At 48.1% G+C, this 17,795-nt stretch overlaps 1 protein-coding gene across 1 annotated transcript in view; it reads right to left on the bottom strand.

Moving 5' to 3' along the window:
• The window catches only part of fbxo15 (F-box protein 15), a 90,284-nt gene that overhangs the window by 21,791 nt on the left and 50,698 nt on the right, over positions 1-17,795 (bottom strand). Inside the window, exon 6 of the mRNA XM_070888465.1 lies at positions 10,500-10,629. Coding sequence (XP_070744566.1) covers positions 10,500-10,629 — 130 coding nt within the window. The remainder of the gene's footprint in view (positions 1-10,499; positions 10,630-17,795) is intronic.

Below are 17,795 nucleotides of genomic sequence, written 5' to 3'. Positions count from 1 at the left end.
TGGCAAAATGCAACTGAGTGCAAACAAGCTGAAGATATTTGATCAAATTGGATTTTAAAAAAAACATTTTAAAAAGGGAAAATATATACAATTGCATGAAGTGGTTACAAAATGTTTACATATGAACATAAGAATTAGGAGCAGGAATAGGCCATACAGCCCCTCAAGCTTGCTCCTCCATTCAATAAGATCATGGCTGATCTTTGACTTCAACTCCACTTTCCTGCCCTATCCCCATAGCTCTCGATTCCCCAAGAGTACAAAAATCTATCGATCTCAGCCTTGAATATACTCAATGATTGAGCATCCACAGCCTTTGGGTTAGAGAATGACAGATTCACAACCCTCAGAAGAAATGTCTCCTCATCTTGGTCTTAAATGGCCTATCCCTTATCCTGAGATAATGTCCCCTAGTTCTAGACTCTCCAGCAGAAGGATCAGCGTGGCGGCCTAGCCCAGCAGGCTGAGCGGGCCCCAGCCTGCGAGCACCATTGGAGCAGACCAGGGAGCAGAAGGAGCAGCGTGGTGGCATAGCCCAGCAGGCTGAGTGGCTCCCGGCCTGCGAGTACCATCAGAGCAGGCCAGGGAGCAGAAGGAGCAGCGTGGTGGCATACCACTCCAGAGAGCAGCACGTGCTGGAGCAGGAGAGCAACAGCAGGGAAGAGGGACGTCACCAAGATCGCTGACTGGAGTGCAGGCAGATGCAGGAGTGGCGAGGTCAGAGCGAAGAAGCGGCGAGAGATTGTAGAGGGACGTGATTGGGGCCCAGAAGAGACGAGGGCCCAGTGGCAGTACAGGCCAGCCCACACTACGATATGTGTGCGCACTAGGTCTGTGCAGCAGGGCTGGTCTCCAGTCGTCTTGGTTAATCCTTGCTACTGGACCAAGACCTGGTTCTGTCGAGTCCGTGTGGTGGCTGATGAGCAACGGTCACCACACGTTAAAAAAATCCAAGCACAGGCATCTTCCACCCTTCAACATGTAGTTTGGGACCTGGAATTTTAGGTCCTTCATTGAAACACCCGTGAACTTTTTGACATGGAAGCAAGTCATCTTCGATTCGAGGGACTGGCTAAGATGATGACTCTCCAGCCAGGGGAAACAACTTCTCAGCATCTACCCTGTCAATCCCACTCAGAATCTTATATGTTTCAATGAGATTACCTCTGATTCTTCTAAACTTCGGAGAGTATAAGAAAGAATGACTTGCATTTATATAACGCCTTTCACGACTACCGAACGTCTCAAAGCACTTTACAGCTAATGAAGTACTTTTGGAATTTAGTCACTGTTGTAGAACAACCCTTTCATCCCAGGAATCAATCTAGTGAACCTTCATTGCACCCTCTTCTAAGGGAAGTATATCCTTCCTCAGCTAAGGAGACAAAAACTGTGCACAGTTCTCCAGGTTTGATGTTGATTAATGTACTTTTAAATGACTCAGGATAACCAAATAAATCTAATGAAATGGACAAATACAATTAAACGTTTTTGTTAATTGATTTAAGTACACGTTCTGGAGATGAATGATTCCTTGCATAATTTAAAATAGTAATGGAAAATTTTCAGAATGACACAGGTGTTAGGAGAAACTGCAAGCTCTCACTGATCAAGTCCTTCTCTACTTTTGACGACTGATCAATTCATACAGACATTCGGGCCTTGATTTTATGCCTCCATCCCCCATGGGCGAGAAAGGGTTGATCTCGGTCCCAACCCAAACCCATTCATAGAATCATACAAATTTACAACACGGAAGGACACATTTTAGCCCATCGTGTCCGTGCCGGCCGACCACGAGCAATCCAGCCTAATCCCACTTTCCAAGCTCTTGGTCCGTAGCCCTGTAGGTTACAGCACTTTAAGTGCACATCCAAGTATCTTTTAAATGTGGTGAGGATTTCTGCCTCTACCATCCTTTCAGGCAGTCAGTTCCAGACCCCCACCACCCTCTGGGTGAAGAAATTTCCCCTCACATCATCTCTAAACCTCCCAATTATTTTAAATCTATGCCCCCTGGTTATTGACCCCTCTGCCAAGGAAAACAGGTCCTTCCTAGCCACTCCATCCAGGCCCCTCATAATTTTATACACCTGAATCAAGTCTCCCATTAGCCTCCTCTGTTCCAAAGATCCAATATCTCCAATCTTTCCTCATAGCCAAAATTCTCCAGTCCAGGCAACATTCTTGTAAATCTCCTCTGCATCCTTTCCAGTGCGATCACATCTTTCCTGTAATGTGGTGACCAGAACTGCACACAGTACTCCAGCTGTGGCCTAACCAGTGTTTTATACAGTTCAAGCATAACCTCCTTGCTCTTGTATTCCATATGCCTTCTTAACCACCTTATCTACTTGGCCTACTACCTTCAGGGATCTGTAGACCAACACTCCAAGGTCCCTTTGTTCCTTTACATTTTTCAGTGTTGTACTATTTAATATGTATTCCCTTGCCTTGTTAGACTTCTCCAAATGCATTAGCTCACACTTATCCGGATTGAATTCCATTTGCCACTGTTCTGCCCATCTGACCAGTACATTGATATCTTCCTGCAGTTTTCAGCTTTCTTCTTCATTATCAACCACACAACCTATTTTAAGGTCATCTACAAACTTCTTAATCATACCCCCAATATTCAAGTCCAAGTCATTGATATATACCACAAAAAGCAAGGGACCCACCACTGAGCCCTGTGGAACTCCACTGAATATCGCCTTCCAGTCACAAAAACGCCCATCAACCATTACCCTTTGCTTCCTGCCTCCGAACCAATTTTGGATCCAACTTGCCACTTTGTCCTGGATCCCATGGACTATTACTTTCGTGACCAGTCTGCCATGTGGGACCTTATCAAAAGCTTTGCTAAAATGCATACACACTACATCATATGCACTGCCCTCATTGACCCTCCAGGTTACCGCCTCGAAAAATTCAATCAAGTTAGTCAGACACGACCCTCACTTGACAAATCCATGCTGACTGTCCTTGATTAATCCATGTATTTCGAAATGAAGATTTATCCTGTCCCTCAGGACTTTTTCCAATAATTTTCCCACCACCAAGGTTAGGCTGACTGGCCTGTAATTACTCGGTCTATTCCTTTCGCCCTCTTTAAAGAAAGGTACAACATTAGCAGTCCTCCAGTCCTCTGGCACTGCACCTGTAGCCAGAGAGGATTGGAAAATGATGGTTAGCGCCTCTGCTATTTCCTCTTTTGCTTCTCTTAACAGCCTGGGATACATTTCATCTGGGCCTGGGGATTTATCCACTTTCAAAGCTGCTAAGCCCCTTAATACATCCCCTCTCATTATGTTTATCTCGTCTAATATTTCACACTTTTTATGGGAACGTACTTGCTCTATACCCTCAATCTCCTCCTTGAATGCTTCCCAATGCTCTGATACTGACTTACCATCACGTAGCCATTTCCAGTCCAGTTTGGCCAAATCCCATCTCAGCTCAGCAAAATTGGCTTTACCCCAATTGAGAACTTTTATTCCTGGTCTCCCTTTGTTTTTTTCCATAACCACCCTAAATTTTATTGCATTATGATCACTAGCACCAAAATGCTCTCCCGCTGATATCCCTTCCACCTGCCCCTCTTCATTCCCCAAAACCAAGTCCAGAACCGCTCCCTCCCTTGTTGGGCTTGTTACATTCTGGCTAAAGAAGGACTCCTGAACGCATTTTAGGAATTCCGCACCATCTGTACCATTCACACTACCTTTTTCTCAGTTAATGTAAGGGTAGTTGAAATCCCCCACTATTACAGCTCTATAGTTTTTGCACTTCACAGCAATTTGCCCACTTTTTGTTCTTCTATCTCCCTCTAACTGCTTGGGGGTCTATCGTACATTCCCAATAGTGTGAGCGATCCAATTTTGTTCTTTAATTCAACCCATATGGCCTCGTTTGATTACCCCTCGAACATATCAACTCTTCTCACAGCTGTAACTGTTTCTTTAATCAAGACTGCAACCTCCCCTCCTTTTTTACCCCTCTCTCTATCCCGTCTGAAAACCAACCAGGAATATTGAGCTACCCTTCTTTTAGCCTTGTCTCAGTAATAGCTATTATATCGTAATCACAAGTGTCAATCTGTGCTCAGCTCATCTGCCTGATTTCCTATACTCCTTGCATTGAAGTATATACAATTTAGTATTCCCAAATTCCCCTGTTGTCTATTTTCCAGCTCTCGTTTCCTCTGTCTTCCAAATTCACCTTCTACTACTTCTCTGCTGCCCAATTCCAACTTTGCTTCTCTCCCCACTGAATCTATTTTCCGGTTTCCATCCTCTTGCAAAGCTCGTTTAAACCCTTCCCAACAGCACTAGCAAAACCTCCTGCGAGGATACTGGCCCCGGCTCTGTTGAGGTGCAACCTGTCCAGCTTGTACAGGTCCCACCACCCCCAGAAACGGTCCCAATGCCTCAGGAATCTAAAGCCCTCCCGCCTGCACCATCTCTCCAGCCATGTATTCATCTCTATCCTTCTATTTCTGTACTCATTGGCACGTGGCACCGGCAGTAATCCGGAGATTACTACCTTTGAGGTTCTGCTTTTCAATCTCTCTCCTCGCTCCCTAAACTCTGCCTGCAGGACCTCATCCCTCTTTCTACCTATGTCATTGGTACCGATATAGACTACGACCTCTGGCCGTTCACCCTCTCCCCCCAGAATGTCTTGCAGCCGCTCAGTGACATCCTTGACCCTAGCACCAGGGAGGCAACATACCATCCTGGAGTCACGTCTGCGGCCATAGAAACGCCTGTCAGTTCCCCTGACTATTGAATCCCCTACCACTATTGCACTTCCATTCTTCTTCCTCCCGCCCGTTTAAAATTTATCAGAAATAAGGCCATCGATGAGGCTCCTGCAAAAGACAGGAGGAGGCCTAATTAACATTCAAAATGAACATTAAATTTAAGTGAATGAGGGGCAGGCCCACACTGTGGGACTCCCAGCAACATATTCGAGGCAGGAAGTGCCAACTAGCTAAAGCAAGTGCTCCTTTTAGCACTCCTTGTGAGCCAGGAGCAGTGCTTCCCCGCCCCAAGCATCAAGCAAGCCTTCGGCCTCCTCCAGCCCTGATCACGACCCCGATGTTTCCTCCCACCGCACCCCCCCACCACTCTGGATCACGCGCTTGCTGCCTCGTTTTCCTCTTCATTTCCAACCTCCCTCCTCCGCTCCCCCGCCCCACCACTCCCCCACCCCCTCCTCCCCTGCCCTTTTTCGGTCCGAAGCCTTCATCCTGACTGCCGGGCACTGTCCCCACAAATTCCTGGCTGCAGCCCTCTGCAGCTAATTTGCACGCGCACCCGCCTGCCAATTCGGTTTGCTGTTCAGGCAGAAGTCTGCAGATTATTTAAATGAGGCCCTGCTGTTAAGATCGGCAGGGACGCCACATTTCCGACTGTGGTGGGTTTTCCCCCGATCAACTGCGTTTCCCCCCCCACCGCTAATATCGAGGACTTGAAGCCAAGACAACCAACGCTAACCACGCCACACAATTTTGTTAAAGTTGCTTGTGCAGTTTTACCCATTCTCTTGTCGGATTTAATTTATAACAAAGTATGGTAACCTAGTGGTTATGGTAGAGGACTAACAATATACTTGCCATAGAGTGAGTATAACGAAGGTTCACCAGACGGATTCCTGGAATGGAGGAATTGTCCTAAGAGGAGAGATTGAGTAGACTAGGCCTATATTCTCTATAGTTTAGAAGAATGAGATGTGATCTCATTGAAACATACAAAATTCTTACAGGGCTTGACAGGGTTGATACAGGGAGGATGTTTCCTCTGGTTGAGGAATCTAGATCCAGGGTCACAGTCTCAGAATAAGGGGTTGGTCTTTTAGGACTGAGATGAGGAGAAACTTCTTCACTCACAGGTTGGTGAATCTTTGGAATTCTCTACCCCAGAAAGCTGTGGAGCCTCAGTCGTTGAGTATATTCAAGACAGAGATCGATAGATTTTTGAATATTAAGGGAATCAAGGGAGATGGGGATAGTGCAGGAAAGTGGAGTTGAGGTAGATCAGCCATGATTGTATTGAATGGCAGAGCAGGCTCGAGGAGCCAAATGGCCGACTCCTGCTCCTAATTCTTATGTTCTTATGTTATGGCAAGTTGTGAAACTGCTTATCTGGCCATTTACTTCATTGCTGTTTGTGGGACCCTCTGTGCAACTGGCCGCAGTATTTCCTACATTACTGTCATGTATTCAACCAGCACTATAACCCATGTATAATCTGACCTAAGTTGTACACTGAGAACAATGACCACTAGGTGGTGAACTTGTGGGAGACACTCCGAACCTGGACCTTCAGATATAAAAGGGGAAGCTCCACCCACTTCCATCACTTGAGTGCTATGGAATAAAGGATAGGTCACAGACTGACCTTCTCTCAAGCATGGGCCTCGTGTGCATTTATACTGTATAGTAAGGACGTATCAATGGCGATGAGAAACTGGGATTTAAACCACGCGAGCATGGCCACGAGCAGAACAGACGAGAGGTACTGTGTTAAGAAATGGTTGGGACAGAGATTCAACATTGTTAAAGCAGCACACAATTCTCCAGGCAGACAAGGGCAGTCGGGCATGCTCCAACATGTAGCCGAACCCAGAGGGGGAGTTTGACAGAGACAATGGCAAGCTGAACAGCGATTCACGCCATTGCAAGGGACAATGCGGCCAGTAATGGGGCCATCAACACCTGTTAATGGCGCACTCAAAGACAATAACAGGGGCAGTCAGGGACGATCGACTGGCAAGGGACCTTTTGTTTCAAACAGCAGCTCATGTTGGAGGCGTGGAGGCACACACTCAGCCGGAGTTTGCAGAGATGAGCAAAATACCTGCAGAAATGAACGCTGGGGGAAATCGCTGGAAGTTGAAGTTCAGCGAGTTCATGTGGAGCACGTATACAGTTCATACACCAGGATGCCAGCGATAATGATGAACGTGCTCCTCAATGGCATCCCAGTATCAATGGAACTAGACACGGGGGCCAGCCAGTCCCTGATGGGTATCAAACAGTTCGAAAAGTTGTGGGGGTCCAAGGCCAGGAGGCCAAAATTATCGCCGATTGACGCACAGCTACGGACATACACAAAGCAGATCATTCCGGTGCCAGGCAGCGCCATGGTAGTCGTGACCCACAAAGATTCAGAGAACAGGTTGCCACTCTGGGTTGTCCCGGAGGACGGTCCCGCACTACTGGGGAGGAGTTGGCTTGCTGTCATGAACTGGAAATGGGGCGATGTCAATGCAATTTCCTCCGTGGAGCGAGTATCATGCTCACAGATCCTGGACAAATTTGACTCATTATTTCAACCCGGCATTGGCACTTTCATGGGGGCCAAGGTAGTGATTCACATAAACCCGGACGCCAGGCCAGTACACCACAAGGCCAGAGCAGTGCCGTACGTGATGCGGGAAAAGATAGAAGGCGAATTGGACCGCCTGCTGAAGGGAGGCATCATCTCGCCAGTCGAATTCAGTGACTGGGCGAGCCCGATTGTGCCGGTGCTCAAGGCGGATGGGTCGGTCAGGAATCGTGGCGATTACAAGGCCACCATCAATCGGGTGTCACTCCAAGACCAGTACCCGCTACCGAGAGCAGAGGACCTCTTTGCGATGCTATCCGGTGGCAAACTTTTTTCAAAATTGAACCTGACCTCAGCTTACATGACCCAGGAGCTGGCGAGTGAGTCGAAGAAGCTGACCACCATCACGACAACAAGGGGTTGTTTGAGTACAACAGATGTCCGTTTGGGATTCGCTTGGCCGCTGCGATGTTCCAACGAAATATGGAAAGCCTCCTCAAGTCGATTCCAGGGATGGTGGTTTTTCAGGACGACATCCTCATCACGGGTTACGATACTGAAGAACACCTCCATAACCTGGTGGAGGTGCTACGCAGACTGGACCGGGTAGGGCTGCGACTGAAAAAGGCGAAGTGTGTCTTCCTAGCTCCAGAGATGGAATTCCTGGGAATGAGGGTAGCAGCAGACGGGATCAGCCCTACTGCGTCCAAGACGGAAGCGATCCAGAGAGCACCCAGACCCCGTAACACGACGGAGCTGCGTTCATTCCTGGGGCTCCTGAACTATTTTGGTAACTTTCTTCCCAAATTGAGCACGCTGCTAGAGCCGCTACACGTGCTCCTATGCAAAGGTCGCGAATGGGTCTGGGGAGACAGCCAGGAAAGGACTTTTAATAGAGCACGCAATTTGGTATGTTCCAACAATCTGTTAATGCTATATGACCCGTGTAAGAAACTTGCTTTAACGTGTGATGCGCCGTCCTATGGTGTCGGGTGTGTGTTGCAGCATGTCAATGCCAAGGGTCAGTTACAGCCGGTAGCTTATGCCTCCAGAAGTCTGTCCCAGGCAGAAAGGGGCTACGGGATGGTAGAAAAGGAGGCGCTCGCATGTGTATATGCGGTAAAGAAAATGCACCAGTACCTGTTTGGCAGGAAATTTGAGTTGGAGACAGATCACAAACCCCTAACGTCCCTTTTGGCCGACAACAAGGCCATAAATGCAAACGCATCGGCCCGCATACAGAGGTGGGCACTCATGTTAGCCGCCTATGACTACACTATTTGGCACAGACCGGGCACCGAAAACTGCGCCGATGCGCTCAGCAGGCTCCCACTAGCCACCACTGAGGGGGCTACCGAGCATGCTGCTGAGATGGTCATGGCTGTTGAAGCTTTCGGAAGCAAAGGCTCGCCCGTGGCAGCCCCTCAGATTAAAGTCTGGACAAATAGAGACCCGCTATTGCCTCTAGTCAAGAAATGTGTCCTGAATGGGGACTGGGCAGCCACGTACAGGGCATGCCCTGAGGAATTTAAACCATTTCACAGGCGCAGGGATGAACTCTCGATTCAGGCTGATTATGCGGTTTCTCCACAGTAGGCAGTCATGCCCCAGATGGGCAGAGAGGTGTTCATCAGAGAACTCCACAAGGAGCATGATCACGATGAAGGCAATTGCCAGGTCACAAGTTTGGTGACCAGGGATAGATGCAAATCTGGAACTTTGCGTTCGCAGGTGCAACACGTGTGCCCAGCTGGGCAATGCGCTCAGGGAAGCCCCCCTTAGCCCCTGGCCATGGCCCGCCAAGCCTTGGTCACGCATCCATGTGGACTACGCAGGTCCTTTCATGGGAAAAATGTTTTTGGTTGTAGTAGACGCCTACTCCAAATGGGTCGAGTGTGACATTTTAAATTCAAGCACATCCTCTGCCACGGTCGAAAGTCTATGGGCAATGTTCGCCGCCCACGGTCTACCGGACATCTTGGTCAGCGACAATGGCCCGTGCTTCACAAGCATTGAATTCCAGGACTTCATGGCAGGCAATGGAATTAACCATGTCAGAACGGCACCGTTCAAGCTGGCCTCAAATGACCAGGCAGAATGAGCAGTGCAGATAATCAAACAGGGGATGCTCAGAATCCAAGGGGGTTCCCTCCAAAGCCGCTTATCACGCCTCCTGTTGGCCTACAGATCCCGACCACACTCGCTCACAGGGGTTCCACCCGCAGAGCTGCTAATGAAAAGGACGCTCAAAACCCGGTTATCCCTTATACACCCCACCATGAAAGAAGCAAGCGGCAGTCACAATATGACTACCATGACAGGAATGTGAGGGCGCGATGTATTGATGTAAATGACCCTGTTTTTGTCCTCAACTACGCTGCAGGGCTTAAATGGCTCGCAGGCACTGTGGTTGCCAAAAAGGGAAATAGGATTCTGGTAGTTAAACTTACCAATGGACAAATCTGCCGCAAACATGTGGATCAAACAAAAAGGAGGTTCAGCAACCCCATAGAAGAAGCAGAGGAAGAACATGAGATAGAGTTCACTCCTCCACAGGTGACCGAACACAGGAACCAAAGGGAGGAGAGCCCAGTCACTGTGGGCAGTCCGGACAGGCCTGAGGCACTGCAAACAGCAGACACTCAAGCCAGCGCCCAACAACCGGAGCCCCAACTCAGGCGCTCTACAAGAGAGCGTAAACCACCAGAGAGACTCAATCTGTGATCCCAATAAGACTTTGGGGGGGGGGGGGGCGGGGGGAGGTGATGTCATGTATTCAACCAACATTGTAACCCATGTATAATCTGACCTAAGTTGTACACTGTGAGAACAATGACCACTAAGTGGTGAACTTGTGGGAGACACCCCTTACCTGGACCTTCAGATATAAAAGGGGAAACTCCACCCACTTCCATCACTTGAGTGCTATGGAATAAAGGATAGGTCACAGACTGACCTTCTCTCAAGCATGGGCCTCGTGTGCATTTATACTGTATAGTAAGGACGTATCAATTACAACAGTAACTACACTTAAAAGTAACTAATTTTCTGTGAAGCGCTTTGGGACGTCGTGAGGCTGTGAATGGCACCTGTATAAATGCAAGTTTTTTCCTTTCCTAGAGACGAGAATGCGAAAATAAGTTAAAAACCTAGTTATTAACTCACTTGCCAGAATCCCAACAACATGCCAGGGTATAAGCACTGTAACTTGACAAGCTTGTCACCACCAATATATGTACTGGACTCTTCCAGAGTTGTTAGATTGTATTCCGCAAGTAGAGATCGCCGTCGAGGTCTAAAAAACATTTTAAAAACACATAGCTTGAGATTAGTCACAACGCATGCACCCGAGATTGCTCAATACCTGTATCATTTCTTTCAGAAAAGAGACATTATTTTTAATTTTTTGAAACAGCTAAAGTTTAACCAGCAGATTCTTGTGGTACTTCGGGAAACTCCAGTTTCAAATTAAAATGATGGGGGGGGGGGGGGGGGAGAAACAGGAGAATTTTACCAAGCACATATTTACCCTGCAATGGCTTCCTACATTAGTTAGGAAAAAAAAGGAAGGGGAGAAAAGGAAAAAAAAAAAGAAAGTATGCTCCATGAGTATGGGCCGATACTCCCTGGAGTTTAGAAGAATGAGAGGCAATCTCATTGAAACATAAGATTCTGACTTGACAGGGTAGATGCTGAGAGGTTGTTTCCCCTGGCTGGAGAGTCTAGAACTTGGGGGCACAGTCTCAGAATAAAGGGTCAGCCATTTAAGACTGAGATGAGGAGGAATTTCTTCACTCAGAGGGTTGCGAATCTTTGGAATTCTCTGCCCCAGAGGGCAGTGGTTGCTGAGTATATTCCAGGCTGAGATAGATAGATTTTGGACTCTATGGGAAATCGAGGGATATGGGGATCGGGCGGGAAATTGGAACCAGGGTCAAAGATCAGCCATGATCTTACTGAATGGCTGAAACAGACTTGAGCTGGATGGCCTACACCCGCTTCTAATTTTTATGTTATGTTCTCCCATTCTTCTAGTTCCAAAGTACAACTGTTCAAAATATGGGTACAGTAGTGTAATGATTATGTTACTGGTCTAGTAATCCAGAATAATCTGGAGAACATACCTCAATATTAACCACCCCTCCCCCAACCCGATCAGCGGTAGAGGGTCGAGCGGATGGTTAAAATGAGAAAATCCCCCATCCTGCCTCCAAGCAGACATGGGTCAGACGCATGCCCCTGCTATGGACAGGCGGGAAGCTCAAGCATATTTAAATCAGGGTCCTGTGATGCAATAAAGACCTCGAATTTAATTTAAGTACTGCCGTGCGGGTTTATCGCAGGTCAACAAGGTCGACAGGGAAACGGAGGCTGACTATTTATTTAGGTGCTTATCTTCAAATGTGAACATTTCTGCACTCGGGTGCTTCCTCAGTTCATTGTGGGCTACAGTTTTGTTGAAGTACTTGGATTCAGATAGTGATGAGAGATTCTAGAGTTGGCGAGGATTGAATCCATTGTGGGTGCTGCCATGTTCTGGACTGATGGAGAGGAGAAGGAAGAGGAGGACCAGCAGCAACAGCAAGCCAAGGAGGGAGCTGCAAGTGGTCATCAGAAAAGGCAGCACCATAGGGCTTGTGCTCGCACAAGGCCACACCCACCCAGTAACAGTCAGAGGTTCAGTGACCTCGGAGATACGGTGCTTCAGGATGCTCTGGGTAACACGGCAGGTGGTCGCTCCTAATGGAAGACCAGCTGGACCTGGCAGCCATGCCATGCCAATGGTAGTTAAAGTAACCACCGCCCTAAATTCCTTTGCTTCCGGAGCATTGGGGCTCGCATCTCCGGCAGGCTTCCCACAGGTGCAGGGTGCCACAGTTTGCATGCACATGGCAATAGTGAATCTCAAGGGCTTCCACTCCATCAATGTGTAAGCTCATCTGCAACCATGAAGAAGTTCGTGCATAAAGATTGGATAGACTGGGGTTGTTTTCTTTGCAACAGAGGAGATTGAAGGGAGACCTTATTGAGGTATATAAAATTATGAGGGGCCTAGATAGAGTGGATTCCACAGAGGAGTCAACTACCAGGTGGCATAGAGGTTTAGATGGGATTTGAGGGGAATTTTTTGCACCCAGAGGGTGGTGGGAGTCTGGAACTCACTGCCCGAAAGGGTGGTAGAGACAGAATCCCTCACCACATTTAAAAAGTACTTGGATGTGCACTTGAAGTGCTGTAACCTACAAGGCTACGGACCAAGAGCTGGAAAGTGGGATTAGGCTGGATAGCTCTTTGTCGGTCGGCACAGACATGTTGGGCCGAAATGGCCTCCTTCCTTGCTGTAAATTTCTATGATTCTGTGCATGATTCCCTAACAGCTGCTACGATGCAGTCATGCTGCGGCAGTCGAATATCCACACGTTTCTGCCTGGGACCAAGCTGGCTGCTTCAGGACAAAGGATCCCCCCTTCAATTGTTGCTTACGACATCTCTGAGGAACCCCTCCACTCAATCGCAGGAGAGGTACAACGCCAAGCACATCATCACGCAATGCGTAATCGAGCAAGCAAGGATACTGAAGTTGAGGTTCTGGTGCCTTAACAAGTCTGAAGGTTCTCTGCAGTGTTCACCAGCCAGTGTGTCGCGGATCATTGTTGCAGGCTGTGTTGTACGCAACATAGCGCAGTAAAGCGATCTGGAGGTTCAGGGTGAAGAAGGTGCGTATGATTGATCAGATGAGGAGAACAATGAAAAAGAAGATGGGGACTTGGACGCACAGTCACCGGAACATATTGCTGCCTGTGACGCAAGGGATGCTTCAATAGCACATAGGTTCAGTTAACGGGACCATTACTGTCCCACCAATGTCAACTGAGCCATTATTACCCCACCAACCATACCCACCTCACACCAGCAGTCGTGTAAGCCTCAATACCCCCGACTTGAGAGATTCAAATCACCTCACCACCTCCCACAACCATTAAATAACTATCTGACTTTCGAAGTCTGCATTCAATCATGGGAGACAGTTGACTGGTGTGTGACAATTAAAAAAAAAAAGTGGTCAAATTAATTGGCTAAACAAAGAATGCGACACCCATGTGTTAAGCCTCTGATTTATATATTCTTTCCCTTCCTATGCCGGACAGTTCCACGTAATGCTGCCCCTGTGGATTTGACAGAGATGGTGGAAGGCTGCTATGCACCTTTCGAATTGTCCCGAGTTTCTCTTGGTCGGCGATCTTTGGATTTTGGAGCCTGTGAAGGCCCTGCCACCCACTGCTCTTCCTGCACTTGTGCAAGGGCAGTGTGGGCCAGCTGGAGTGGAGGCACCATATCAGCTATTGGTTGAGGGGGGTGGCAATGGATGAGGCATGCACTTACCTCGCCCATTCCCCCATCCTTTCTACCCTGGGGTAGCGCCACAGCAGTCTGTCGGAAAGTAATGGAAGAGATCAGTGGTACCTCTGATCTAGTCTCTCTATGATCTTGTCAAAACCGGTCAACATGCTCGCTGCCAGAATGTGTACATCCGAAGGATACAATGCAAACGGTGAAAGTGAGAATCGGGCACATGCATGGAGCTTGAGAGCCATGCCTTTCAATATCGCGCTAACGGAGATTAGCAATGGTCATACAAGATGACATGAGGATTGCAGAACTGGCAGTGGTGGAGGGAGGAAACAGGAGATGGTGAGGATGCTAAAAGAGTGAGGGTGACAAGAGGTGTATTGAGCCAGTCTGATTGGTGGTGATGAGAGTTCCATGGGGCTGAGGAGCAGTGTGAATGGAGCAGGACTGACAAGACAAAGTGAGAAGGGGTGCAGTGCAGGATCTGGGTGAATATAGCTTTCTACTCACCTTTCCTGTCCTGGCGAGGTAATTGAACCACTTGCAGCACTGAATCCATGACCTAGGGGTGACACTCATGCTGCTGACCTCCTCCAGCCAGGCCTTCTCGGTGGTAGCAACTGGCTTCTTTTTACCACTTGCTGGGAACAGCCTCCCTCCTGCTCCTTACTACCCCCAGCAGCACATTCAAAGGCGCGTCAACAACAACTTGTATTTATATAGTGCCTTTAACGTAGTAAAATGTCTCAAGGCACTACACAGGAGTGTTATAAGACAAAACAAATAAATTTGACACCGAGCCACATAAGAAGAAATTACGGCAGGTTGGTCATGGAGGTAGGTTTTATGGAGCATCTTGAAGGAGGAAAGAGAGGTAGAGAGGCAGAGAGGTTTAGGGTGGGAGTCCCAGAGTTTAGGGCCTACGCAGCTGAAGGCACGGCCACCGATGGTGGAGTGATTATAATCAGGGATTTTCAGGAGGCAGAATCTGAGGCGCGCAGACATCTCAGGGGGGCTTGTGGGGCTGATGAGATTACAGAGATAGGGAGAGGCGAGGCTATGGAGGGTTTTGTAAACAAGGATGAGAATTTTGAAATCGAGGTGTTGCTTAACCGGGTGCCAATGTAGGTCAGCGAGCACAGGGGTGATGGGTGAGCGGGACTTGGTGCGAGTTAGGACATGGGCTGCTGAGTTTTGAATATCCTTTAGTTTACATAGTGTAGAATGTGGAAAGCCAGCCAGGAGTGCCTTGGAATAGTCAAGTCTAGAGGTAACAAAGGCACCGATGAGGGCTTCAGCAGTGGATGAGCTGAGGCAGGGGAGGAGACAGACGATGTTACAGAGGTATCAGAGAATCTGTCACAGCCTTTCCTCTCCTCAGTCATTTTCCAATTTCTCGTTGGTTTTTCTCCATCAGACACTCCAAGCCTCCTCCTCCATTTCCCTTCTGAACTGGTCCTTTAAATTGTCGGGGTGAAATCACGCCATGTGGGTCTGCGTCACGTCTACTCACGAAACCCGGAAGTAAAATAACGATCAGGCACCTGATTGAAATCGGGCATTCCTATGCATCCCATGATGATGCATGTTCATCACCTGCTACCACCCCTCCAGCACGCTCCCGGCTCCACGTTAATACAGAGGCCCATGAGTTCATATCCTACTATGGCAGTGAGTGAATGTGAATACTGTTTCAATGAAAATCTGGTAATAAAAAGGTACCTGTAAAAGAGCCCATGAAGCCGTCGGCTTGTTATGAACACGCAAATGGTGCACTGATGCCCTTTAGGAAGGGAACCTATATGTAGCTCCCACACCAACATGGTTGACTCTTAATCAGATTCTGAATTGGCCGAGCAAGCTACTTAGTTGTACCAGACCGCGACTAACAGTTCAAAAAGGCCCACCACCTTCTCAACGGCGACAGGAGATGATCAATAAATGCCACCTACATCCCGAGAATTAATTTAAGAAAAAGAACATCTGCAGTGGCCAGGATTAGAAACATTCGTCAGGTATTTTAACTCCCAGGCCTAATTTTAATCCCACCGGTGGACTATTCACCCAATTCACTGGCACGCCAGGAAACCTGCCCTCTTCCGGAGCACAACTTTCAGCACATCGGCAAAGGCCCATTTAAAGTAGGAAAACACCTTTTAAAAGCAAAGTTGTAAACCTTTCTGCAAGAATTTGTTGTTGAAATGGTGTAAAAAGAAAAAAGCCTTGGATTTATATAGCACCTTTCACCACCACCAGACATCTCAAAGTGCTTTACAGCCAATGAAGCACTTTTTGGAGTGTAGTCATTGTTGTAATGTTGGAAACGCAGCAGCCAATTTGCGCACAACAAGCGCCCATAAACAGCAATGTGATTAGGACCAGATAATCTGTTTTTGTTATGTTGATTGAGGGATAAATATTGGCCAGGTCACTGGGGATAACTCCTCCGCTCTTCTTCGAAATAGTGCCGTGGGATCTTTTATGTCCACCTGAGAGAGCAGACGGGGCCTCGGTTTAACATCTCATCCAAAAGACTGCACCTCAGACAGTGCAGCACTCCCTCAGCACTGTACTGGGAGTGTCAGCCTAAATTTGTGTGTGCTCAAGTCCCTGGAGTGAGACTTGAGCACAACATTCTGACTCAGAGGCGAGGTGAGTCACAGCTAACATACAGCTGACATGCAGCAAGAAACTGTGGCAGCATGAGGCACAGGCTAGCGTGGATATCGGATGGCCTCCCTCAAAGTTGAGTTGGAAGAAGTCAGGGCGAGGAGGGACGTTCTCTTCATAGCCAGTGCCAGGAAGATCCTCAAAATCCAGGTCCACCAGGTATAGGGAGAGAGATTGCCAAGGTCATCTGCGACAGAAGCACGACCCCTAGGTCCTGGAAACGCTTCAATGAACTCAAGAATCCCTTCTAAAGGGACACACACTCCATCACTCCCAAACACTAGCACAGAGATTAACAACCCAGCGGGGTTAGAGAGCGAGGTGGAGGAGTTTGCACACCCAGCACTAGTGAGCAGCAGCAGCAGATATTGGTGGCAGGGACAGTTCAGCAGACAGCCTGCAGTCCTCTTCCAGCTCTGCGGTGGAGGACAGAGATTCAGACATAAGGGGCCTCGCAATGAAAAGAAACAAAGCTGCTTGCTTCACACAAGCAGTTGCACGAAGTATTGGAAGGCCTGACAAGGAGTTTCACCACCCTGGCTGAAAGTGTAGAGGAGGAGTCTGCTTCCAGCCTGCGTGGTGTCATCCTGCATGGCATCAGCACCTTGTAGTCTAACTTGGAGAGTATGGCTACCTCCAGGGATGCTGCAGCCGGGCCTTCACAACAGGAGTCAATGTTCACCAGGTTTGCTGCTTTAACAGAAGTTCAAACAGCTAGCCGCAGACTCTGGACTCAAACCGGTGCTCAGCCTTGATGAGGAAGACAGTCACCTTGGACAGGTTGATGGAGCAAATGGAGAGGGGCTTTCAAGATGTCACTCATCTTCTGCAGTCTGCTTTCCAGCAGATGAGTGGAAGTAATGAGTCCCCCAGCCCATGGAAGTGGCAGTGCCAGAGCGAGAGCAGCACGCATTGCCCTCTCTCAGAATGTTAGCACATCTGCGTCCTTGCCACCTCTTCAGTCAATATCAACCATGATGCCAGAATGTCAGCTGAACCAGACTGCCCTAGCAGCAGAGAACTGCTGTAGCCAGGCCTCAGAGGCTCAAACGCCCAAAATTCGTCAGCCACAATCACATCAAGGGTCTTCACATGCTCTGCTGAAAACACTGTGGGAGCACCTCAGGAGTAGTAGAGTTGGGCAAGCCTTACGAGAAAGGCACAGATAAAATTTGGATACTAATGGTTACCTATGAGGTATGTATGATAATGCACCAGATGAAAAGCAAAGAACAAAAGAAAAGGATGAACTTGCACATATTTAATAAGTGGTTGGGTAGGAAAAGAAGGTGGCAAGATTATATTTAAAATATCAATTCTTCATTTGAAATCCTTTTAGTTTTCATTCAGTTGAAACCGGTTTTATATGACACTGCCCGTTTAAATAAAATCAATGATATTTATGTACCTACATCTTCCCACTCCCTCCCCTCATTCTAA

The sequence above is a fragment of the Pristiophorus japonicus genome, chromosome 1 (genome assembly GCF_044704955.1).
Source record: "Pristiophorus japonicus isolate sPriJap1 chromosome 1, sPriJap1.hap1, whole genome shotgun sequence".
Classification (NCBI taxonomy): domain Eukaryota; kingdom Metazoa; phylum Chordata; class Chondrichthyes; family Pristiophoridae; genus Pristiophorus; species Pristiophorus japonicus.
The sequence above is the reverse complement of the archived record's forward strand: the minus strand, read 5'-3'. Positions and strand labels throughout refer to the sequence as shown.